Raw genomic sequence first — 24,262 nt, forward strand, 5'->3', positions numbered from 1 at the left:
GTCCATTTTTGTTAACCCCATTACCTTACTCAATATCATTCTAAAATTTCCCTTTCGGGTAAGTTTATACATTATTTTTCAAAATTTTATAGTTATATTGAGTTCTGACTAGGGGTGGAAATAGGTCGGGCTGAGCCGAGCCTAGAAAATTATAATTTTTTAATTATAATAATTATTTCAGGACGAAATAGGACGGGGAGCGTATCTTCGTCCTCGACGAGAAATTACATACATTCTTCATTTTCGTTTCCAGAAACTTTTTTCCACCCCGTCCTGTTTGGACAGGGATTGAGATTCCCATCGAGAATGGAGCAAATTGTCATTTTTATCCATAATGAGTTAGGAGAAATAAAATTCCCTTTTAACTAGCTTCGAAAATAGTATTTTGATTAGATCAAAAAGAAAATTCTTTGAAAAGAAAAAAGAATGAGTATTTTGCTATGAGTATATGAGTAAAAAATGTTACACCCCAAAATTCATGCATTTATCACTATTACTTGCCGCCATGGCTGTTCCCCCATCCTCTTCTACCCCTCCATCCTCCATTGTTCCACTGGTAATCATCTCTGTCTTGTCCTTCTGAGCTTCTGTTTCTGTATTCATACCGGTAATAATTATAATCTCCACCACCATTCTCTCTTCTAATATGATAGCCATTATTGTAAGATCCTCCTTTACCGGGTGGCGAACCTTGCCGGAATCCACCTCTAGCCGGCGGAGACCTCCCCCTGCCACCATTGCCACCTGAAGTAGAAAACCATATGAACAGATTAAACAAGCTGATATATAACATTGTAACATATTGTGAGAGCTAAAAGCTAGAATCTTGACATGTGATATTGTAACATTTTTTTTTTTTTTTGAGGGTGTAGGGTGTGTATTGGCTGCATTGTGACTCTAGCCGGTAAAGGTCCACAAAAGAGAAAAACCAATCAAGTTGTGACTGGTTCAAACCAGACCAAGTCAATAGCTTGACCAACTTGACTGGGTCGTCTCGATAATACTTTTATTTGTTTTGGTTGAAGTTTGTTACCACTTGTGCTTGATTTCTTGTATGTTATGTAGGCTTCTTTCCCCCGGACAATGAAATTATGAGCCTGAGAAAACACCGATAACGGGATGAGGATAATTGAAGAATGTGTTCCAATTTCAACTAAAGACACTAATGGTTAGAAATATGTTCTGTCTTAGTTAAAAACATAAATTGATAGTTGAACTGCATGGCATACCTCGACTGCTTTTCGTGCAGATTCTTCAGACTCGAAATGCACAAATCCATAAGTGAATCCATCCTGCATGGCAGTTTCAAGCTGGAGTGTTCAATCAAAAACTTTTGACAGATAACATATCTGTGCACATGAAAGATATATACACACACACATATATGTATATACCTCGTTCTTGTAATCCTGTATGACTTGAACACCATCATTCTTCTTAACTCTACCAAAAATCTTGACAGCCTCAGCCAGCTCATGTTTCGTTGTGTTGGGTGGCAACCCCCCGACATAGATTCCCTTACTACCCGGAAACAACATTGCTGTTTCATCACCTGCCGGAGTAGCAATCTTACCCACACTGTTGATTCCATCTAATTGTGGTTTGGGTGCCACCAAGCTACCATCGATTGCAGAAACCCTCACAATCTGGACAGCAAGGGCAGGGGGACAGGATCTCTCTTTTGACAACTTCACCAAAGAATGATAGAAAGAAAGAATGTTTAGTAGCTGTAGACATTGTAGATTCTTACAAGGGAAAACGCAACCACTATTCTAGAGTGTGCACTGTTAGGTAAATTTCGCCTTGTGATCCTGATCATTAAAGGACCATAAGGAGGTTAACCAGCATAGGTTGAGCAGACCGACTCAAACCAAGAAGGTTAATAGACATTGCTGATTTAGTATCATAGCAATGTTGTAACACGTACAGGTAGCTCAATTGGTTATTGAGTGACAGATTATGGGTAAAGTCGTAGGATTGAGCCCCGACAACTGTAGTGTGAGAGTTTCACCTTCTGTCTTGATTTTAGATAGATGTGGGGCCTTTGGGACGAAGAATTTCGCATTTTTGTGGGCAAAATATTAGAGCAATGTAAGAGAACTAACAGTTTCTAAATAGGTTGTCTTGTGGACTACAGCAGCTGGTTGTTTAGGATGAATCAAATCTGGCGAAGGTTTTGAAATGGTTTCAGCTGTAATCTCAGCATATGATGGGTTGAGTGCAGACCCTTTTGATGAACATACATTCTCAAGAACTTCATCAAGCTCTGAAATGACTGTACATATAAGAAATTTACAGAGATCAATGGAGTGACTAACAAGAAGCATATCCATGGAAGGGTGGAAGAAATTAAACACAACCTACCTGAATCTGAAGGAGGAGAATCTGGTGGTTTATGGATGGAGATAGTTGCAGATTCTTGAGGAGTTGATGGTGGGTGTGTATCAACAAAGCGTAAGATATCATTCAAGACAAAAAAGCCTCTCTCTTGGCTGGCAAGAAGGAAAGTGTGGCTGAAATTTCTGGTCACTTCTTCATCTTTTCCGATCAAGTTCCCGGTGACCACCAAAAGAATGCTTCCCTGTAAAGAATCCTGGGCATGAATGCTCTTCACTTGCACCTCGGAATCCTTGTAGTCTGAAGACATGATCATATCGTTTATTCCCTGCAACAATAGTAGTTCAGTTCAGAAGATTTTGCTCAAAATCAAAACCAGTAAATACCATTTAATTACTCACTTTCATTGTTGTCACTGAATGGACAACGCCGTCGTTTCCTTCCCAGCCAGCCACGCTTGAATCCTTGTAGAATTTGTGAGTGTCCTCCGGCCGGAGATCGAGGACTTGGTAATACTGCGAGATAAAGGCGCATCCCACTTTCTCAGCGCTGTGACGAATCGCCATTTCTGATCTGCATTCAAACATGAGCTGATTAGAAACATCTAGCAAATACTAATGGCAAGAATTAAGAACCCTACCCCAACAGAGTTTTTTTTTGAATAGTTAATTTGATAATCACAATATTTTAACTCTCACTTCTTGTGATAGTGCTTTACTTATCTTTTTAGGTTGAATCGAGTTGATCAACTTGGAAACTATTATGGTTTACCAGATTTTAAGTCCGTTAGAAATACAAAACCCTACTCCAACCGAGTTGATCGACGATTAACTTAGTAACTATAAGTTCAACTTCGCTGGGAGTGCTCAATTGGCCTTTTTGGTTTAAGTCTATCAATAATTTAGTTTATGGCCCTGTTTGGTAAATAGCTGCTGATAGTTGTTAGCTGTTAATTAGAGGGTATAACTAGTTGATAACATTAACTGTTGTAAAAAAGCGTTTGGTAATCAAGTTGATAACATTAGCTGTTACCGGATTTCAAGTCGGTTAGAAATACAAAACCCTACTCCAACCAAGTTGGTTGACAGTTACCTTAGTAACAAGTCTAACGTAACTCCACTGGATCTGCTCAATCGGCCTTCTTGGTTTAAGTCTGTTAATAGATAACTTTGACTAATTTATACTTTTGTGGTCTTTTGACGAGTAGGATTCTTTAGTTTTAATCGGCCAATTAGGAATAACTTAATTAATTTACCTTCTTATAGTTTTTTGCCAAATAAGATAATAAGACTGTTCCACCTAAAATATTCTTGTCGTATATTGGGTGAACTTTTCAATAAATTAAACAATCCCACACAAAAATACAAAATTGCCATCACACACTATAACTAACTTATAAAGCTGGCATCTTTAAGGCGATCATAGAGGAAAAAAAAACAATAAAAAACACAACAAATTAAGGTGAATAAACACAAATTAAAGGAAACACCAATTCAGGCACAACAAATTCATATAAATGGAAATGACAAATTTTATATATGAGCTGTTACTCCATTGGCAGTAGACACCACCAAAATATTCTGTCTATATGTGAATTTTATATCTTTACACGTGAAATTTAAATATAATGCATTTAGACCATTAAACATTATTCATTTCACCTACAGATTTATTTATTTTTTTTAATTCGCAATTATTAATCTCCTAAATGAGAATGAAAAATATATACACAGTACAAATACACAATATTAAAAAATAGGTTGATTTGGCCAACTTTTGCATATGGGCATATTTATATTGGGGGTGTTTGGTAATTCGCTGTTAGTCGATTGTGTTAGTGGACTAGTTGATATCATTAGCTGATTGTATAAAAGTGTTTAGTAAATTAGTTGTTAGCTGATTACATGTAAAATTACTTTCTCAAAAAACTTATCACAAAGTTGTTTTGAGCAAATTTTTGAATTTTAGCATTTTTAAAGCAATAAGCTATTATAAAAAGCTAATTAATTAAACACTCAGATTGTTTAGCCAAGTCAAACAGCTAAAAGTGGTCAAATAAGTCAAAATTAACTAATAAACTAACTATGTTACCAAACAAGGCCATTATACTGGTGAGCAAATATATGTACATGGTAAAGATATATACTTTTTACAACAAAAAACAAAGCAACAACAACAGCAGAACATCAACTTAATTAAAGGGTGTAAAAACAAAAACAAAAATTAAAGCTGGATTTTTGTTCATCATATCTAAAACCTTTAGGGGGCGTTTGGTTCACGGAATCTTGAATTACCCCAGGTAATAGGATTACCTCCAGGAAGGTAATATGAGATGTTGGGAATGTAAGATTACCTTGTGTGTTTGGTTTGGATAGTGTAATATAATATTACCTTGTTTGGTTCAAGGTTATATTTTAGGTTATATGGATCAATTTACAATAATGTCCTCAATAATACACACACACACACACACACACACACACACACACACACACACACACACATATATATATATATATATATATATATATATATATATATATATATATATATATATATATATATAATGTGTGTATTTATTTATATGTATGAATGTATATCGATGCTTAAATATTAAAAAATTAAATATATAAATATACACATATATATTTGATTATATAAACATATATTAATTTCATTATTATTATTATTATATTATTATATTATTATTATTGTTATTATTATTATTATTATTATTATTATAATTATATAAGGATTAGTTAACAAGGGCAAAGTTGGAATAATTCAAGGTAATCTAAGATTACCTAAAAAATTGGGGGTAATCACATTACCTTGAAACATTACCGCCACATCAGCTTTCAGGTAATATAACATTACCAGGTAATCTTATAACTTGAACCAAACAAGGTAATATAACATTACCAGACTCAGATTACCTAGGTAATCTAATATGACCTGAACCAAACGCCCCCTTAAGCATATCTTTTGATCTTTCTTTCTCTCCCAAAACCTTTGTTGATCATAACTTTCACATACAATGACAACAAAAATGAAAAATAAATGACATAATAAAGAACATTAATAGATCACTTGACTCATGTCCTACCATGAAGCCTAAACTCGGTCCCTTGCCTGATCGAAAAAAAAAAAAAAAAAAAAAAAACAAAAGCAATGGCTTAAACCCTAGGAATCATTTGAAAAAATTCAGAGAGACTAACAATTTGATACAGCGCAGCCTACAAGTAAATAGACATGAAAAACACCAAAGTCGTCGTCTAGCTACAAAGGAGAAGAATTAGTATATACCTATGAGTAAAGATGGCAAAAGTTAGGCTTATGATGAAACGTAACTCAAAAACAAACAATGGCGACGGAGAGGCTGGTTTATATGGTGAGATAGTTCAAGAAAAGAGTGAATTATGAAAATCTTATATGAAAAAGTGTATATAAATATGAGAAAGTGTTAGGAGGCGGTTCTAGAGGATGTATTCTTGTCACAAAATAAATGTGGGATCTAGTTTCCTACTTGATGAGTGTGCTTTGCATTGGAGGGAATTTTCCTATGTGGTCCCTTCAAGATTTTGTATTTTTCCAAAATAGAAAATGTTTAATTTTGTATACTCAGATCAGATGTTCAAATATTTTTGGATTTTTTTTTTTTAAATTGTTATTTTAGACACCCTTGTAAAAATTAATCCCTCTATTAATAACTACTAGTAGTTGCACACGTACGTTGCACGCCCATGTAATTATGATGAAATATATAAAAAATTGTTTTATTGAAGATATATTAGCAATAAGGTTATAGACCTAATAAATAGACAGAATATAATTTATTGGGATTTCATAAAGAAAACAATTACAAATTATTAAAGATTTCTTTATAAACTACATTTTGTGTTTTGTTTAAAAATATATTAGCGGTTATAGACGTAATAAATAGAAAAAATATAATTTTTTTTTTTTTTGTGTGTAATTTATTTTCAGAAGTTTTGATTTTCGGTTGGTCAAACAACTGACGTGCAAAGATTCAAGGCGCGCCAACTATGCACCGAAAACTACTGATAACGGTATAGCTTCTTCAGCTCAGGTCGTCCGGCACGGGGAAGATCAACAAATTCGACGATGGATCCTTCTTCAACGTTTAGGCAAGGTCGGAAACCGCCGACGCCGAAGCATCCGGACCTCTATTCCACCTTCGTTATCCACGGCAGCGACAAAGAGAATGATCAGAGGAGCGACGACCTGTACTCCACAGTTGTCTGCAAAGACGACTTCGTTGGTGGTTCGATGGACGATGTTTCGCTTCCTCCGATACTCAAACGCTACTCCAAGGACGTCTGCGGCGGCGGTCCGGTTGATACCGAAGACGAGGATGAGGACGACTCTGTTTCCGGGACAATGATAGTGAAGAGTAGTCGCCGAAGACCTTATTCCGCGGCAATGTCGAGTTTCGATCGGGTTGAGAGGATGCGGAAGAGTAGGGTTGAGGATGATGATGATGGTGATGATGAGGAAGGGGATTTCTCTACGTTTGTTAGGAGAGAGGAAGGGAACTTCTCTACGTTTGTGAGGAGAGAGAGTGAGAGTGTGTCAGGGACAATGGTGAGGAGGACGAGCAGAAATGCGAGTGGTGAAAACGGTGGATTATCGACGATGAGCAGAGCCGTGGCGAGTATGCAGGCCGTCGGGGAGGGTGGGATCGGGAGGCAGAGGAAAACCGGGAGCGGTGCGGCGTCGGAGGAGGAGATGAGGTCGCAGGCGGGTAAGATCTCTTCGAGCTCCTTTCCGGAGGGCGTGATTAGGGAAGACCCTACTACCAAGTACGAAATTTTCAATGAACTCGGTAAAATTTGTTTCTCGCCTTTTGTTTTCCGTATTATTTATTTAGTTTAAAGTCTTGTGGGAAGTCGAATTATGCCATTGCTTGTAAGTTGTAAATACCTTCATAGATTGAGATATGAGTTTCTGCTTTCAGAATTTGGCTCACTGTGTAGCTGAGAGAGCAGTATTCCATTGCCTTAATAGATATTATTAAACTGTTTAGGTTACTGATCAAGTTGATTCCTAATAGACCTACTGTAGCTGATCATCATATCTGAAAAGGATTTTGTTGCATAGAGCAAATTTGAATGCATTGAGGCCGAGTTAGGGTGGCTTGAGATCCATAGATGCTTATCAGATGAATTAGAATCTATGTAGTTTGTAATGGTGCCTTGATTTTTCCTTCTTTTATTATGTGGTTGACATATTTTCAAAATATGGTTGGAGCGTTGTTTAAATTTATTGAAATATTAAGTGATTGAAAGGGGGAGGCATTGACCATGGCAGGGAAGGGTTCATATGGGGCTGTTTACAAAGCTCGAGATCTGAAGACTTCAGAAATGGTTGCCATCAAAGTCATATCATTGTCTGAAGGGGTATGATTTCTTTGTGCCCCATTATTTCTTTTCATATTGTGTCAGTGTGCCTAAGAATAATATTCTTTGAAATTTGAGATGCATTCAGGAGGAAGGCTATGAAGATATACGTGTTGAAATTGAGATGTTGCAGCAATGCAATCATCCAAATGTTATTCGCTACTTTGAGAGCTACCAAGGAGATGAATACCTTTGGGTATGGCCAACTGGATTGATCTGCATGACTTAACTCATAAATGAATTAAGGCTTCAACTCATTTCATTCAAAAAAAAATCTTAGTTACGTATATAGTGAGCAAAATCCAAATAATGAAATTTTGTTTGACTTAAAATTTATGACAAAATTGTATGTTTTCACAGATTGTAATGGAGTATTGTGGATGTGGAAGTGTTGCTGGTTTAATGAATATAACTGAGGAACCACTTGAGGAGCATCAAATAGCATATATTTGCAAAGAAGCGTTGAAGGTAATCTTGGCTTGAACATTAAATCAATGTTTCTGTTGAAATTGAGGGATTGAAAGGCTTGACAGGTGACAAATAGCCATCTCCTGCTAGTAAGACAGAAGCAAAATATGTGAGAAACCAAAGAAAGAGAGAATATGTGATTGTATTAATAATGTGATTGTATTAATAATAATATATTACAATAGATTGTCTCTCTACGTCTTGAACTATGTGACTCCATCTGAACCCCACTTAATTCTTGCTTTCATCTCCAACCACAAGCATGAAAGCTAGCAAATGGAGTTCTTGGCCTTTCTCTTTTCTGACCCCCCATACAAGAACCACATCTAGTATTGGAAGATAAGTGAATAACACGTTGAAAGCAGTTCACTGTTATTCCAAAATTGCTAGTTTTTATTTTAAGATTCCTATAAACTTGTTTGTCTAAGTCATTTGATTGGCTGATTTATTTATTTATTTGTGATACAAAACATTGCCCTCTTTCTTATAACAGTTTTCTGCCTCTTTATTATATCTGAACTATCATTCTTTGATGCAGGGTCTCTCTTATTTGCACTCCATATTTAAGGTTCATAGAGATATTAAAGGTGGCAATATTTTGTTGACCTCTCAAGGAGAGGTTAAGTTAGGTTAGTGCCTTCACCTACAGTACCATGTAAATTCTGACTTTTCTGAAACTGCATTTCTGTTCTATTATTTTCCAGAACTTATATATCATTCCTTAATTTCATTACTATGTCAGTTTGATATCTCATTAATTTCTCTTCCCAAAAATTGTTCATCAAAATAGTTATTGTGATTTCTTATTGAGTCCCAAATTTGTACTTATTTATCAGTATGAGCAGGTGATTTTGGTGTTGCTGCGCAGCTGACTAGAACAATGTCCAAACGTAACACAGTATGTCTATGAGTTACTTATAGTTCTAAAACTTCCTTAGCAGAAAAAATTATCTATACTTTGACATTATATTGTTTTCTCAGCTCTCCATCTCATAGCATTAAAATTATGTGTTCAATTCTTTTCATTTTCTTTCTCATGGTGGTTTCTTTGACTTTCATTTTTTTTTTTGGTTTTTTATTTGTTCTTTAAATTTTGAGTAATAATAATAACACCCAAATTTGTTGCTCTGTAAAATTCTTATATTGGCCCATTAATTTTCAGTTTATTGGCACTCCTCATTGGATGGCTCCAGAAGTTATTCAAGAAAGTCGGTATGATGGAAAGGTATTATTGACATTGTAATGTGATCTCCCTGTGGCTCTTGAATTTTGTCTGCATACTATTTTTATTGTACTATACTTGTTTTCCCTACACTTATCTCCCAATCTTTCCCAGGTAGATGTATGGGCGCTTGGAGTATCCGCAATTGAAATGGCAGAGGTACATTAATTTCCAAGTTCCTTTTATTTGTTTTTGGATTAACTGTTGCTTACGTGAAAAGTTAAAGCAGGTTTTTTTTTTTGGGTAAAAAATATTTCCCCTATTTGGAGCTTCATTTGCAATGGATAGCTTGCTATTAAATTGTACTGTGTTTAAGATCATGAAATGTTAGATGAATTCTAACATTGATGCTGACCAATACACCCACCCCTCCCCCTCTTTTCAGGGGCTTCCTCCAAGAGCAACAGTGCATCCCATGAGGGTTAGTCTGTGAATTTGAAGCTTCAACAGAATATGTCACAATTATTGCTATTCTGCATATGAACTGTAAGCATTATGCTGTCTGTTAGAAATTGTGAGATGGTGTTTTTGTGGGTGGCAAAGAGAGGTAGAAGCAATCTGAGTGAACAACCAAGCATAAGTGATTAACATTATGTGTATTCCAATATAATTGAATGCATTAACTCTATGGGTCCTTCCATCTTTAGAATTCCTGAACTCCTAGGAAAGTAATGAAGTCCTAATACTTCTAAGATTCCTAACTTTAGTTTAGGCAACCTTCCTAATCTCAATTTAGGAAGCTGTCTATTGTTGACATATTATGACATAAAAGTATTAAAGAAAATAGTTGTCAATTTGACATATTATAGTGTAATCTGCACATTATAGTTTCTCATGCCAGCACACTTCACCTCCCTTTAGTTTCATTTTATGATTCCCTCAATGTGTCGAGCAATTTGGACTCAGAGGACTGGGAAAGAAGAGTGGAGAAGAGGACAATAAAGATGGAGATTGAAGTACAAAATAGGGAAGTGTCTATTGTTATTATTGTATGCTTACACATTTCTATGTAATTCAAAGTTTTCTACAATGCTTAAAAGCTGATGGATGGTCAAATACTGAGTTTCCAGTTCATAGGACTAATCAATTACTCCATCCTGTATTGAAGCATGATTTTGCACTTCAGGGTTTCTTAATGACATTTCAGTATAATCTCTTTCTAAATATACCTTTCACTCCTTTCAGAGACTTAATATGTTTGTAATTTTGGATAGGTACTCTTTATGATATCAATAGAACCAGCTCCAATGCTTGAGGACAAAGAGAAATGGTTTGTTTTTTTATTCTTGATTCATTGCACATACACTTTTTGAAAATTTCTTTTCCTAGTTGTTAACGTATTTATATTTCCTATTATTTCTTTGATGGCTAGACACTTTTTCTTTATTTAACAATTTGCACGTAACCAAGAGAAACTTAACATATTATATACTGGACAGTGATAGTAATCAGGGAACTACTCATCCCCGTCCCTAATGTTTTATTAATTCTAGCCTACTTCAGCTTTGTTTCAAAACGGCCTATTTTTGCAATTTGCAACTAGGATGATTTAATATGCGTGTAAGAGAGTTAGGATGTTTTAGTCCTCTTTGTGCTTCTCTTCTTTTTGTTTTGTGTACTTTCTTTAACACCCCCATAGATAGCATTTGTTTTGTTGTTGTCTCACAATTATCACAGTGCACTTTTTCAAAGTGAAGTGATCTTTTTTTAATTGAAAACACCAAGGGGTGCAGTCTAAGTACATAGAAATGTGCTTACAAAACTGAAGTGGCAAACCAAATTGATTCTTGGAATGTTTCACATGTTTGCAACTTTTTGGAATGCAGTATATTATTGCTTCTAAAACTTGAAGTATCATATATGTTGCTATGAGATACTATATGAAGATAGATAGTATGCCACTTTGACATTCATGAAGTCGACTCACATTTTCCATCCACTTATAACTTATGGCTGAGCCTGCTGAATTTCTAATGATACTTGAAACATTCATGAGTTCTTTTGAGGTTAAATGATCTCTTGTACTACTAACATTTGACATCTGGATAAGATCATTCATTTGAGACTCCTGCCCAAATAATTATATAGTCAATAATGCATGTTTTTAAAGGCTAATCTTAGTATGCTGCTGAAGAATATGAATGGACATGTTCTGCACATTATTGATTTCCAAATTTCCAAAGACAAATATGAAACTGAGATTCAATTTCTGGTATGTAATTCATCTTTGTAAGGGAAAGAACAGTAGAAGTTGGTATGTCAAGGAGTCTGACCTTGACTGCATAAGTTCTATGACTTCCAAACATGGTAGGTTTTCTGTCATTTACTTGTATTTATTTCTTAGTTATTACTTATTACTGGATCCTATTAGTGCATAGAAATTGTCCTTGTATGACTTCTTACAATTGAAGTTTTCTAGAATGCTTCCCCTTCAGTATGGAAGGAATATGCATAGGATTCAATTGCCAGGTAGTGGCCTTTCAAAATTGAATGTAAACTCATGTATAGCCCTTAATAAAAATTGAAGTGGAACCATATATTATTTTAGGTCTCTTTTGTTCCATGACTTTGTTGCAATGTGCCTTACAAAGGATCCCCGTCTTCGCCCAACTGCAGCAGAGTTGCTTAAGGTACTCTGCTGTTTATGTTTTACATTTATATATGTTAATGTTGTGTTTCTGTCCATCCCTATGTGATATCTACAGTAGTGGATCTTTCTAAGTATGCCCATATATACTTTTAGTTTTTGGGTCTGAAAGTAGTGGATCTTTCTAAGAAGTTTGGAAGCTACATGTGAAATGTGAACCATACATTGAAGGACATCTATGTTGACTTCTCATATGGCTAGAAGCCTAGAAATAATTGAATATAGGGCAAAAACAGTTGAATGTTAGTTGATTTTTATGCTATGAATCCTTTCTTATTCCTGCTGTTTCTTTTGAAGCACAAATTCATTGAGAAGTGTAAAGGTGGAGCTTGTGCGATGCTACCCAGGATTCAGAAGGCAAAACAAATTAGGTCATCAATGGCGGAAGCACAGAAAATTGCTTCAGTGACCACTCAACAAGATGTATGGCTTTAAATTTCCTTCCATGATAAGCTTTGATTGTTACTTCCCCCCACCCCGACTCACCTGTTTTTTTTTTTTTTTTTTTTTTTTTTTTTTTTTTTTTTGGTATAAAGGAGACTCCCTAAGAAATTGAAATCATCTTTGTGCAAATGCAGTTAGGAGGCGGTCCCAAAGTAAATGAGACATTTGGAGATACAGTTCCTGCTGGTCTTAAAGTTGCCGATATAGTGTCATCCACAAGTGTTGTGGATAAGCATAATTCAGAATATATGGAATCTGCTGAAGAAGGTAACCCACCCTATTAGATTTCCATCACATTTCACATAAATCTGAACATCTCCCTCTAGAGCTTTGCCTTTCACTCTTGAGTTTTGACTGAACTCCTGAATGTGGTTAACTTAGTTAAACATTGTGAATGGATCACCACAGTGAACACTGAATATCATGATTTTATTTGACATTCTTAAACTTACGAGCCTTGAATGTATTGGTTTCATCTTTCAATCTATCCTTTAATCTTCCAACTGACTCAGTTCAAGAAGCCCTTTCTACTTCTGCATAACTTTAAAAATTATGCTAACTGTTCTAAACAAAGGAGGTTGATCAGTGTGGATTTGGCATTTGTGGCTCTATATAAACAGATGACTTTGGGACTCTGATAGTTCGAGATGGAGGTAACATAGATAAAACAGCTACTAAAATTGCAGTCAGAAATGCAGAACCATCTCCTCTTGAGCGTATTGGAAGCGCCCGTATGCTTGATCTTGGTGAAAAACCAATTGAGCCTTGGTAATTTATCTCGTACTTCAATGCTATGCACTTCAGTAAGAGAAAGAAGAATCTAATTACCCAAAATCGATATGCTAACCTATCAACTGCTGATTATGAGTTTCTGGAGGGAAATTTCCTTTTCTTAAAACTTGAATAAGTCTCAAAACAAAGGAAAGCTCTGTCTGATGCGGCTGAGAATGCATATTTCTCATCAGGTTGCACAATGAGACGGGCGTAAGTTCCTCAACTGGGGAATCCCAACCCGGACAAGTGCCAGCCTCTACTCCTGCAATGATTGCTTCTCCTGTTCTAGACGAGAAGGGTAACATCTTCCAAACCCAAGGTTCCTGGAAGAGTGAAACTGCCAGTCGAAGAGCTTTCGACAAGGTACTTTTTGACCTGTTATACAATAGGCCACTTGCACTCTCTTTCTTGATTCTCGTCTTCATTCCTATTTTGTGTGTGCATTTGCAATTCCACAGCGTTCCTTCATTTGATTTCTTGGTTGCTTGAATATGCAACTCTGATAATGGTTTTCTCCATCTATGCTTCTAGCTTCGCTCAATATACTCAGCTGGTAACACAGTACCAATCCCCTTACTGAGAGCAAGCGACGTATCACCAATTGCACTTCTGTCTAGAGACGTGCTTGGGGCCTGGCAACAAGATGATACGCTGCATGAACTTTTCACTCGCGACACTCCATCAAAAAAGGGTCGAGGCAGACAAACCGAGGTCCTTTTCCATCTATCCCTCCCCTGTCCCCACTCCTTCCTTGCAATTTTCCCTGCTTGGTTGCTAATTAATGGGCTACAGGTCCCCCTTCCTCTAAGCATACATCAGCGACTATCTTCTAGTCCTACTCTGATGAATCTAACCCAAGCATTGGCTTATCACAGGATGTAAGTAAGACCATTTCAACTTATATTTTCTTTTCCCATTGTTATTGATAAACTAACTGACTAAGTTCTGAGTTCTATCCCATCTTTATCATATTTTGTCAACATTTTCAGATCAAATCCATCTGTTAATCATTATGTACTCATCTTCTTAAAACTTGTATTTATCAGCATCAAGACTTAAGCTAAAGTTTGGACAATTATCATTTCTTATGTTCTTTTTCCTGTGTGATTAAGTCAAGTGTTGTTTCTGATGCTAATTTGAAATTGTTTTTGTTGTTAACTGACCTGACCATTTGAATCCATGATTCCAGGGCCTTCGAAGAGATGCCTCTACAGGAAATGCAAGCTACACAAGAACATCAGACTGTCCAAGGCCTTTGCGATACACTAAAGACTATCTTGCGATTATAGGTTGAAGATTGTAAATTGCATATTCGAAAATTTATCTTTATTTATTTTTCTAGACTAAATTCATCCCCTCTAGTTTTAATTTCCAAAACAATCAATCTATGACTTACTGATTAACCAATACACATATAATTAGTTGCATAATGATACCCATCTATGACTTTTGTTTTTGTTTTTTGTTTTGTTTTTATATTTTTTTTTGTATTTGAAAGGTCCCCACAAGAAACTAACTAGTCATCCCTGTCTGGAATGCAATGCTGTCAAGAGACACTTATCTTATCATCATTCAAAGTCTTACAAGTTACAAAGAGGGAATGCGGTTCGATAACCCACAAACTCCGGGCACTTTCGAGGGAGACATTCGATAGGAAATCAGCTGTTCTATTATGTTCTCTATACATATGCATCACTCTGACATTCATCTATGACTTTAGGTTAAGATATTAATAGTATCATTGAACAATCATATACTGATAAAAATTTGCAGTGGTTGTAACCACACACTGTTTGAGTCATTTGCCAAGGCCTAAGGTGCTTTTAAAGAGAAGAAAGTAGAATTGATCCCTTCTGATGTTTGTACAGCAGGAAATGTTTACAGGATATTACAGCATTTCATAGATCTCTGTGTATTTCAAAAATTGTTGTACAGATTCTACATCGAAGGAACTGTTTCTAAGAAGAGGAATCAAGGCCTCTGTGGGTGGAAGAACAGACAGACATCTAAAGAAGAAACGTAATCAACTTACAGGCACAACTGTTCTGTACTCCTTTTCTGTTACTGACCTTATGCCATGGGGGTCGGGGACCACATCGTCTTCCATGCCTTCTTTTGGAGGGTAGCCATATCTCCGCGCCAGCAGCCATTGATCAACTACCCCACAGCTAATGGCATACTTGATGGTTTGTTCCAAGTACCCTTTGTCAGTGACAAGGTGAGGCTGGACTGTCAGCATTCGCAGGATACCTGAATTGTGACCGGGATGCAAATATTAACCCTTATGGCCAAACTTCCGAAGGAAACAAATGAAGGCCTGACAAGAAATAGAAATCTGCATTAGTTTACCTGCAATAATGCCATCTCCCGTTGCAGACATATCAGAAGTGTAAGGGGTGAGAGGTGTGTCCTCCATTCCAAGAACAGCACCATTATGCTCCTTTGTATAGTAATGTATCTTTGAAGTGCCATTAGTTACGAACAAAACCTTTAAATTTTCATGCCAAAGTGGAGCAATAACTTCAGGCGTGTAATGAGTGAACTTATCTCTGTCATTGTCTCTCGTGTCAAACCTTTCAACAGGATTGATTCCACATAGAAATTCAAGTTCTTGCTTTGTAACTTCAATGATATCTGCAAGATCCCATGCTTGCTGTACAAAAGCCTTGGCTTCATCCCCAGATTGCCACAGTGGCAACGGAAGATTGAGATCATAAAAAATAACCCCTCCGAGTTTCTTTGAGATCTCGATGGCCCTGAATGTAGTTGATCTCATATTTGGGTCAAGCAGGGATAATGTGTTGAAGTAAAACAGTTTTGCCTGTATTGACAGATTACATGATCATAAAATATCTACAAAACATTATTAGTTAATACACAAACAATATGGTCTCGCTTACCTCTTTCAGCACATCAATATTGATCTCAGACTTCGATAAGGAATCCTCTGCACATGGTTTGAGACTGGTCATCTTCAAGGCGCCCCTTTTACTCATTTTCATTTTCGATATAGCTGTTGGTTTTTTATTATCAATACATACTGATCGGGTTTGGACCTCGTTGATATTCAAATAATATAACAATGATTGGCCAAAATCATCATCTCCGAGTTTCCCCATGAAGGCAACTTTACCACCTATGCGTGCAAGAGCAATAGCAACGTTACTTGAACTTCCCCCAGGAGCTCTCATGAATTTTTCAGGAGCCCAAATCGCATCCTTCGTCCTTTCATGTGCTTCATGGTCCACTAGTCTGTTGGCTCGCCTCGCTGAAGGCACAAAAGCGTGTTGTGCTGCACCGAAGCAACAAACGAGGGGTGGCCACCCGTAGGTGAAACTAATATCCTCCCCTCCGTCTTTATCCAACTCTAGTTCATCTTCATTGTTATCGTCCATTTTCACAATAAGCATGTCCCCTTCACGAGAACTAGATTCTAACCGGCTATCCTGATCTTCCAAATCATCAAGCACCTTCTTACTTCCCCTCCGCTTTGTTACCTTCTTCTTGGTTGAAACGTTCTCCGAGCTACTAGAAGCAGTAGCTGCAAGGCCATCAATTTGTCAAGTGTCAATTTAAACGTGCTAAAATGGCGCTGCAATGTGCAAAGTGCAAATTGTAACAGAATAATGATAGTTTTAGTTTCTAAAGATCACACCTTTCTTTTGAGTAGATCTCCTCGACTTCTTGGAATCATCACTCGGCCCTGAAATCGCTATAATCCCCTCATCCTCAACATTTCCATTTTCAGCAGACAAAGAATCATCATCCGAAACATCCGATACTCCCACTTTCTTTCGAGTTTGCTTCCGGGTTTTCTTGGAATCTTCAGTTGGCCCTGAAGCTATTCTCCTTTCTTTATCTGTATCATTTCCATTCTCAGCAGGTAAAGATTCATCATCTGAAGTCCATACTACTGACTTTTTCCTAGTCCTAGAAGAAGTTCGCTTTGATGTTCGACGAACCCTTTTCCCTGTATCCACCTCTTCATCGCCCGCCCCCTTAACTATTGCCTCTGTAACTCTTTCATCAGATACTGCAGTGACAACCCATTTTATCTTAGATCCAAGATTATGAAGCTGCACTGTGTTCATATATGGGTAAAAGCTCCTATTTATATGCTGCCTGCATTTTTAAGAGAAAATTGTTACAATCACTTTCTACACTTTCAGTTCAGTTCCTATCACAAAACAATGACTAATGCAAACTATGATTCTAAGAAGATACCAAAATCATTTAAGAAGCTGCAAAATAGAAAAGGCATGCATTATAGGAATGACAATTACAGATTCCAATTGTGGGATTAGCTCAATTCATGTTCTTATACAGTTGAAAATGACAGAAACACATAATTGAATGAAACATAAGAACAAAAAGAGTGAAGAGAAGAGAACCTGGGAAGTGAAGGAAACAGGTTAATAGAAAGAGAAGCCATTTTTTTTTGAGAGAGAGAGCTTCAAAGTTTCAATCTTTTCAAACCATGAAATCGCACAGTGGGAATTTTGGAGGGTTTAAGGCCTTTCACACTGAGAGAGCTTCAAAGTTTCAATCTTTTCAAACCATGAAACCGCACAATGGGACTTTGGAGGGTTTAAGGCCTTGGCACTGAGAATGAGCAAAGAAAAGAACCAGATGAGAAGGGGTTTGGCATTCTGGGGTTTTTAATATTTTATTTATAAAAACATTAATTTTTCATAATATTATCCTGTTCCGTAGGATAACAATCTTATATGACTGAAATGACCCTGCCCCTAAGTGAATTTAACAAATTGCCACTAGGTTTTATTTTTCATCTGCTTCTCCGTTATCAGTAAAAGATTTGATTTTTTTCCATGGAGCTAATCAGGAATCAGCCAACGGTTAGTATTCTCTCTCTCTCTCTCTCTCTCGTCTTCTCGCTCTCTCTCGTCTTCTCTCTCTCTCAGTCTCTTACACTGAAGTGAAGGTAATATATCCGTAGCTTTATTGGCTCTGTATTCATTGTTTCTGATTTTCTTCTTCATCTAGAACTCCAGATGAATTTCACTGATAAATCCACCGGCTTCAAATTTTGCACAGTTCTTAGGCAATTGATGGGTTTCAGAAATCTATTTTGAGCACCTGTTGGGCCATTCTTGAAGTATGAATATTTTCAAACAGTTGGTGCCCACCAAGTTTTCTTGGAGATGTGTTAAGAAGCCTTCTAATGGTAATTCCATTTCTCTCTGTTTTAGCTGTTTACTAGGCTCAATGCAATATGCATGTTTATATTTGGCAGACTAACTGTATATTAATCCTGGCCTAAATGATCAAATTTGTAAGGTATTACTGCAATGTTTAAATAAACTTATGAATGAAATAAAAATTCTAAACAAGAAAGAAAATGGAAAAGAATAGAAAGAGGAGGAAGGTTTGATTGCTTTTCTTATTACTAGTATTCATCTTGTTTGCAGTGCTGGGTTGTTTTCTTTTCCATTCGTCTTCTAATGGCGTGGTGGAAGTTCACTCTCAAGAGCAAGAAGTAGTTATTGCTTTGGGAAGTAATGTGGGAGATAGGCTTCATAATTTCGATGAAGCCTTGGAGCAAATGCGAAATTCGGGGATTAAAATTACTAGGCATGGTTGCTTGTACGAGACTGCCCCTGCGTATGTTACTGATCAGCCTCGGTTTCTAAATTCTGCTGTGAGAGGCGTTACAAAGCTTGGACCTTTCGAGTTGTTACGGGTGCTCAAGAAGATTGAGAGGGACATGGGACGTAGTGACGGGATTAGGTACGGTCCGAGACCGATTGACTTGGATATCTTGTTCTATGGGAAGTTCAAGATTAATTCCGAGAGTCTTATTGTTCCACACGAGAGAATTTGGGAGAGACCCTTTGTGGTTGGACCGTTGATTGATCTACTCGGGTCAGATATAGACAGCGATACAGTGGCGTGCTGGCATTCGTTCTCGAGGCATTCTGGTGGACTCTTTGGCGTGTGGGATAAACTAGGTGGCGATTCGCTTGTTGGAAAAGACGGTATGAGAAGGGTTTTGCCGGTTGGGAATCGTCTATGGGATTGGTCATCGAAAACGTCTGTTATGGGTATCCTTAATTTGACCCCCGATAGTTTTAGCGATGGCGGGAAGTATCTCTCGGTGGAGGCTGCCGTTACACAAGTTCGTTCCATGCTCACGGAGGGAGCGGATATAATCGACTTCGGTGCACAGTCGACCCGCCCAATGGCTTCGAAAATTTCGGCCGAAGAAGAACTAGGCAGACTGATTCCCGTCGTGGAGGCTGTTACCAAGATGCCCGAGGCCGAGGGGAAGCTCTTATCGGTCGACACTTTCTACTCACAAGTCGCTTCCGAAGCCATCAGTAAGGGGGTTCACATCGTGAACGATGTCTCGAGTGGACGCCTCGATTCCAACATGCACACCGTCGTTGCAGCCCTTAAAGTTCCCTATATCGCTATGCACATGAGAGGCGATCCTTCCACAATGCAAAACCGCGAAAATCTAATATACGACGATGTCTGCAAAGAAGTTGCGTCCGAGGTGTATGCACGCGTTCGGGATGCCGAGTTAGCGGGTATCCCGGCTTGGAGGGTCATCATAGACCCGGGAATCGGATTCTCAAAGAACACTAAACAAAACCTCGATATTCTCATGGGCATCCAAACTATTCACACCGAGATTGCCAAGAAAAGCTTAGCTGTCTCCCACGCTCCCCTACTGGCCGGACCTTCCCGAAAGAGATTCTTAGGCGAAGTTTGTGATCATGCCGCTGCAGCTGAGCGTGATCCCGCAACCGTCGCTTCAGTCACCGCCGCAGTTCTGAATGGCGCCAATATCGTAAGAGTGCATAATGTTAGAGACAATGCAGATGCAGTGAGGCTCTGTGATGCAATGCTGGGCAGAAGGTGATAGCTAACATTGTTTAACAGATCGATATCCCGAGTAAAAAACGAGAACCTAGGCCGGTTTATTTTCTCGTGGCCCTTTGTTAGTTTAGGGTCGTCACAAGGCGGGCCCGGGGGTTTACGCTATGAGCAGCCTGGATAGTAACTGCGGGTTTCCCTTGTCACTCGGAAAAAAAAAAAAAAAAACTTCTTCAGTACAATAGTTGAGGATCTTGTGGTTCATTTGCATTCATTCATAAGTGATGTATACAAAATTTCTTGTAAAATGGCATTTGGGAAATTTTTTATAATGTTTTTGTTTTTTAATACTTTTAGATGGCTACCTTGTATTTTCTATATTTTAGAATTCTTCTAATTTTATTTGAAGCTCGTCATGATTGTCCAAATACAAAATCATTACAATTTTTTCCAAATTAGGATATTATAAAAATATAAAATCATTACATTTTTTTTTTTTCAAATCACTGAATCAGGATATTATAAAATCATTACATTTTTTTCCAAAATTATATTGTAAAATACAAAATCACATATAGTATTATTTTACTAATTAATAATCACAATAAACTTACTAACTAGTATTATTACAATTTTTGTTTTCCAAATTAGGATATTATAAAATTATTACATTTTTTTGCATGGCGATTTACTTACCTTTTCCACCACTATTACTAAGTGGAGAATCACAGAGCATTTATTACTCCTTACATTCTGTTTGTATAAATGCATGAACCAGACACCTGAGTTTCCGCACTTGTGCTCAAACTGGTTTCCTAAGTTCCTAGTACCAATTCCGACGTTGTCATTTGGCGTCGGAGATTGGTCGGAGATTGGCCGGAGCTGCCATGGCCGGAGGATCAGGTGCACTGTTGAAAGATGAGGTAGATATAGTGATACCCACAATCAGGAGTCTTGATTTCTTGGAGATGTGGAGGCCATTCTTTCAGCCCTATCATCTTATCATCATCCAAGATGGTGACCCTTCCAAGATCATCAAGGTGCCGGAAGGTTTTGACTATGAATTCTACAACCGGAATGATATCGACAGGATTCTTGGTCCCAAGGCCTCTTGCATCTCATTCTTGGAGGCTGCTTGTAGGTGCTTTGCCTTCTTGATCTCCAAGAAGAAGTACATCTTCACCATTGATGATGACTGCTTTGTATGTTTTCTAATTCCAATATTTTTTTGGAAAAGTGTCAATTAAGTTTTTATGGTTAGTATATCTAAACTTTGGTAATATAATATATTATTTTCGTGCATCAAAGTCCAAGATCGAATTAATTTTTGACTGTTAACATAAGGTCAGTAGCGTTTCGACGAGACTTCGGCGACTAACGAATGGTCGCCGATCGCCTTCTCCAGTGAAAAAGGCGATCAATTAGTCACCTTATTCGTGTTACATTAAGCTCATTGACAACATGTTATTTTCGTGCATTGGGACCCAAAGAACTTATCATTGATTTGTAATAGTATGACTAGGGTTTCGACGAGACTTTGATAATGCTCTTAAATGTGACCAGTTACTTGCCTTTTCCAGTGGAAAAGCTGACCGGCCAGCTGGTTGTTGTCTTTATCAAAGGCTACCTAGGATCGTTTGTCGGAACTTGCCCTATTGGAAATTCTGAAATTTCCGACCACTTGAAAGTTATTTTAAATCAAGTCGAAAGTCATGTTCCGACCATTTTTAGTATCCGGAAAAACCCTTATTGCTATTTCCGACCATTTTTTGCTTTCGACTTGATTTAAGATCATTTTCAGGTGGTCGGAAATTCAATAATTTCCAATGGTATGGGAATTGCAACTTTTAAAAGTTCAAATATCTAATTTAATTTTTGCAGGTTGCCAAAGATCCGTCTGGCAAAGAAATCAATGTTATTGAGCAGCACCTGAAGAACCTGTTGACCCCTTCCACCCCACATTTCTTCAATACTCTGTATGATCCATACAGAGAAGGTGCGGACTTTGTCCGTGGCTATCCTTTCAGCCTTCGTGAGGGATCTCCTACTGCTGTTTCTCATGGCCTCTGGCTCAACATCCCTGACTATGATGCCCCAACCCAGCTTGTCAAGCCTCGCGAGAGAAACACCAGGTAGTAGGATTCGAACCCATGACCTCTGGCATGACTCTAATACCAAATTAAAGCATCTGAAAGTTGGATTGCACATTAATGGTTATATGCTCAACAAAATTAACAAGGAGTACATGGGGGAAACCCGTGTAATTGAGTTCAATAGTCTAATTGCATTTTTGTGTGTAGTTTGATGGTCTATTTGACCCTTATTTCTTTTTTCTTTTTTTTTCCTTTTTTGAGTGATTAGGGAAACCCGCATTTGTTATATGAAAATAGGGGTGTCAAAGTAGGTCGAAACTCGAGGTAAGCCCACATTCGCTTGCAGTGGGGTGGGTTAAGGTTTCTTAAACCCTAGCCTGTGGGCTGGCCAGTAAAATCTCTTGACTTGTTTTGAAAGTATTATCAGATGGTGTGCACTAAGTAAATCGCGTTATACTGTGTGAAATTAACAATGAGTACTATATGGTTTCAGATATGTAGATGCAGTTGTAACAATTCCGAAGAAGGCATTGTACCCTATGTGTTCCATGAATTTGGCTTTTGACAGGGAGCTCATTGGACCTGCAATGTACTTCGGGATCTTTGGCCATGGCCAGCCAATTGGACGCTATGACGATATGTTCGCTGGCTGGTGTTCCAAGGTACACCACACTACACTACACATCTCCCGAGCCACTTAAGGCTATTCAATTCTTTGTTACATGTTACGACAGACTTTGACCCTGTTTGGTAAAAAATTAGTCTATAGGTCAATTTTAGCTTATTTGACCACTATTAATTGTTTGATTTAGTTAAAATATCAATATAAATGTTTGGTTAATTACCTTTTTGCAACTCTAAAAGGCTGAAATTCAAAAAGCTACTCCAAGCAACTTTTTCAATTAGCTTTTTTGAGAAAAGAAATTATACCAAACAACTATCAGCTAACTGCTAATTTTACCAAACACTTTTCTACAATCAGCCAATGTTATCAACTATTTTTATACTCTAATTAACACAATCAGCTAACAACTAACATCCATTTGTAAATAATCCCTTTTGGAAAACTTGCAGGTTATATGTGACCACTTGGGATTTGGTGTGAAGACTGGTCTGCCATACCTATGGCACAGCAAAGCCAGCAACCCTTTCATCAACCTCAAAAAGGAGTACAATGGTATCTTCTGGCAAGAAGAGGCCATCCCATTCTTCCAATCTGTTATCCTTCCTAAGGACTGCACCACTGCCCAGCTTTGCTATCTCGAGCTCGCCAAACAAGTAAAGGATAAGCTTTCCAAGATTGATCCCTACTTCTCCAAGCTGGCCGACGCCATGGTTACCTGGATTGAAGCTTGGGAGGAGTTCAACCCTGCACCTGCTGGGGAGGAAGATGTTGACTTTGCTAAGCTATCCATTGCCAAGGCTGCTGGGAAATAGATTCCTTAAATAATAAGCTTATAGTTATGTTTTTCTCATGGCTTAATAGGTTTAGTTAGCCATGGAAGGATGGTTACTTTAATTTGTTTAAGTTAATTGTTGGGTTTTGAGTTCTTTTTCATAAAAATCGTTACGTCGTCATATTATATATTAATTATCAATATTTTTAATGAATTAATGAATGAAAGTGCTATTCTACCCATAAACAAAACTCTTATTTGCCTAACATCTACCCACTTCAGTTGACTTTCAAGTAAGCAAAAATGTAGAATCTAATACCGTTTATAGTTGATACTTTGATTGTTTTTTCTTGTTAATTATTTTGGATCAACACAAACGCCAGATTCAAGTAAATTTAACTACCCAAATTGTTTAATAGATAAATAATATTGAATGGAATCTATTTAAAAAGTGGAATCTATTTAAGGTACTTTTTAAAGTAATTTTGCACCGACAACATTGTACCAACTACATTTGTCTGATTCATGAAGACAACAGTCAAGTACGGTTTTCATAATTGCCGTCAAAGTATTCTTGACCACAATACGAAATCTCAATAAAATTGTATGTATATATATTA

The 24,262-nt window shown here is 37.3% G+C and overlaps 5 protein-coding genes across 7 annotated transcripts; 3 read left to right on the plus strand and 2 right to left on the minus strand.

Moving 5' to 3' along the window:
- Positions 1–376: 376 nt before the first annotated feature.
- Positions 377–5,727, minus strand: LOC109175904 (ras GTPase-activating protein-binding protein 1-like). The gene is made up of 8 exons (XM_019325279.1): positions 5,644–5,727; positions 2,739–2,910; positions 2,365–2,665; positions 2,106–2,275; positions 1,395–1,688; positions 1,230–1,292; positions 1,034–1,097; positions 377–744 (listed from the first exon to the last, which is right to left on the minus strand). The coding sequence occupies exons 2-8, from the start codon at positions 2,901–2,903 to the stop codon at positions 494–496; spliced, it is 1,308 nt and encodes a 435-aa protein (XP_019180824.1). The 5' UTR covers positions 2,904–2,910; positions 5,644–5,727; the 3' UTR covers positions 377–493.
- A 621-nt stretch (positions 5,728–6,348) lies between these two features.
- LOC109175901 (serine/threonine-protein kinase 4-like) lies at positions 6,349–15,097 on the plus strand. 2 transcript variants are annotated; one of them, XM_019325276.1, is made up of 19 exons: positions 6,349–7,183; positions 7,669–7,757; positions 7,846–7,953; positions 8,118–8,225; positions 8,764–8,854; positions 9,071–9,123; positions 9,388–9,450; positions 9,562–9,606; positions 9,833–9,868; positions 10,662–10,717; positions 11,996–12,077; positions 12,392–12,517; positions 12,673–12,805; positions 13,159–13,306; positions 13,504–13,675; positions 13,844–14,023; positions 14,105–14,190; positions 14,502–14,610; positions 14,811–15,097. In XM_019325276.1, the coding sequence occupies exons 1-18, from the start codon at positions 6,463–6,465 to the stop codon at positions 14,599–14,601; spliced, it is 2,397 nt and encodes a 798-aa protein (XP_019180821.1). In that variant the 5' UTR covers positions 6,349–6,462; the 3' UTR covers positions 14,602–14,610; positions 14,811–15,097. The 2 variants fall into 2 exon arrangements, with proteins under 2 accessions (XP_019180821.1, XP_019180822.1); XM_019325277.1 differs by having other exon boundaries at positions 14,502–14,601.
- Positions 15,098–15,133: 36 nt separating this feature from the next.
- LOC109175903 (fructokinase-like 2, chloroplastic) lies at positions 15,134–17,950 on the minus strand. Its single transcript, XM_019325278.1, has 5 exons — positions 17,704–17,950; positions 16,968–17,434; positions 16,213–16,853; positions 15,662–16,133; positions 15,134–15,562 (listed from the first exon to the last, which is right to left on the minus strand). Exons 1-5 carry the CDS (start codon positions 17,742–17,744, stop codon positions 15,336–15,338), a joined length of 1,848 nt encoding a protein of 615 aa, XP_019180823.1. The 5' UTR covers positions 17,745–17,950; the 3' UTR covers positions 15,134–15,335.
- Positions 17,951–18,089: 139 nt separating this feature from the next.
- Positions 18,090–20,359, plus strand: LOC109175260 (folate synthesis bifunctional protein, mitochondrial). Of its 2 annotated transcripts, XM_019324498.1 has the most exons (3): positions 18,090–18,168; positions 18,368–18,497; positions 18,742–20,359. In XM_019324498.1, exons 2-3 carry the CDS (start codon positions 18,431–18,433, stop codon positions 20,196–20,198), a joined length of 1,524 nt encoding a protein of 507 aa, XP_019180043.1. In that variant the 5' UTR covers positions 18,090–18,168; positions 18,368–18,430; the 3' UTR covers positions 20,199–20,359. The 2 variants fall into 2 exon arrangements, with proteins under 2 accessions (XP_019180043.1, XP_019180042.1); XM_019324497.1 differs by lacking the exon at positions 18,090–18,168 and having other exon boundaries at positions 18,224–18,497.
- A 680-nt stretch (positions 20,360–21,039) lies between these two features.
- LOC109175475 (alpha-1,4-glucan-protein synthase [UDP-forming] 2-like) lies at positions 21,040–23,682 on the plus strand. Its single transcript, XM_019324734.1, has 4 exons — positions 21,040–21,354; positions 22,034–22,284; positions 22,739–22,907; positions 23,320–23,682. The coding sequence occupies exons 1-4, from the start codon at positions 21,040–21,042 to the stop codon at positions 23,680–23,682; spliced, it is 1,098 nt and encodes a 365-aa protein (XP_019180279.1).
- Positions 23,683–24,262: the final 580 nt, after the last annotated feature.

This window comes from Ipomoea nil, unplaced genomic scaffold, assembly GCF_001879475.1.
Source record: "Ipomoea nil cultivar Tokyo-kokei standard unplaced genomic scaffold, Asagao_1.1 scaffold0688, whole genome shotgun sequence".
In the NCBI taxonomy this organism is placed as follows: Eukaryota; Viridiplantae; Streptophyta; class Magnoliopsida; order Solanales; family Convolvulaceae; genus Ipomoea; species Ipomoea nil.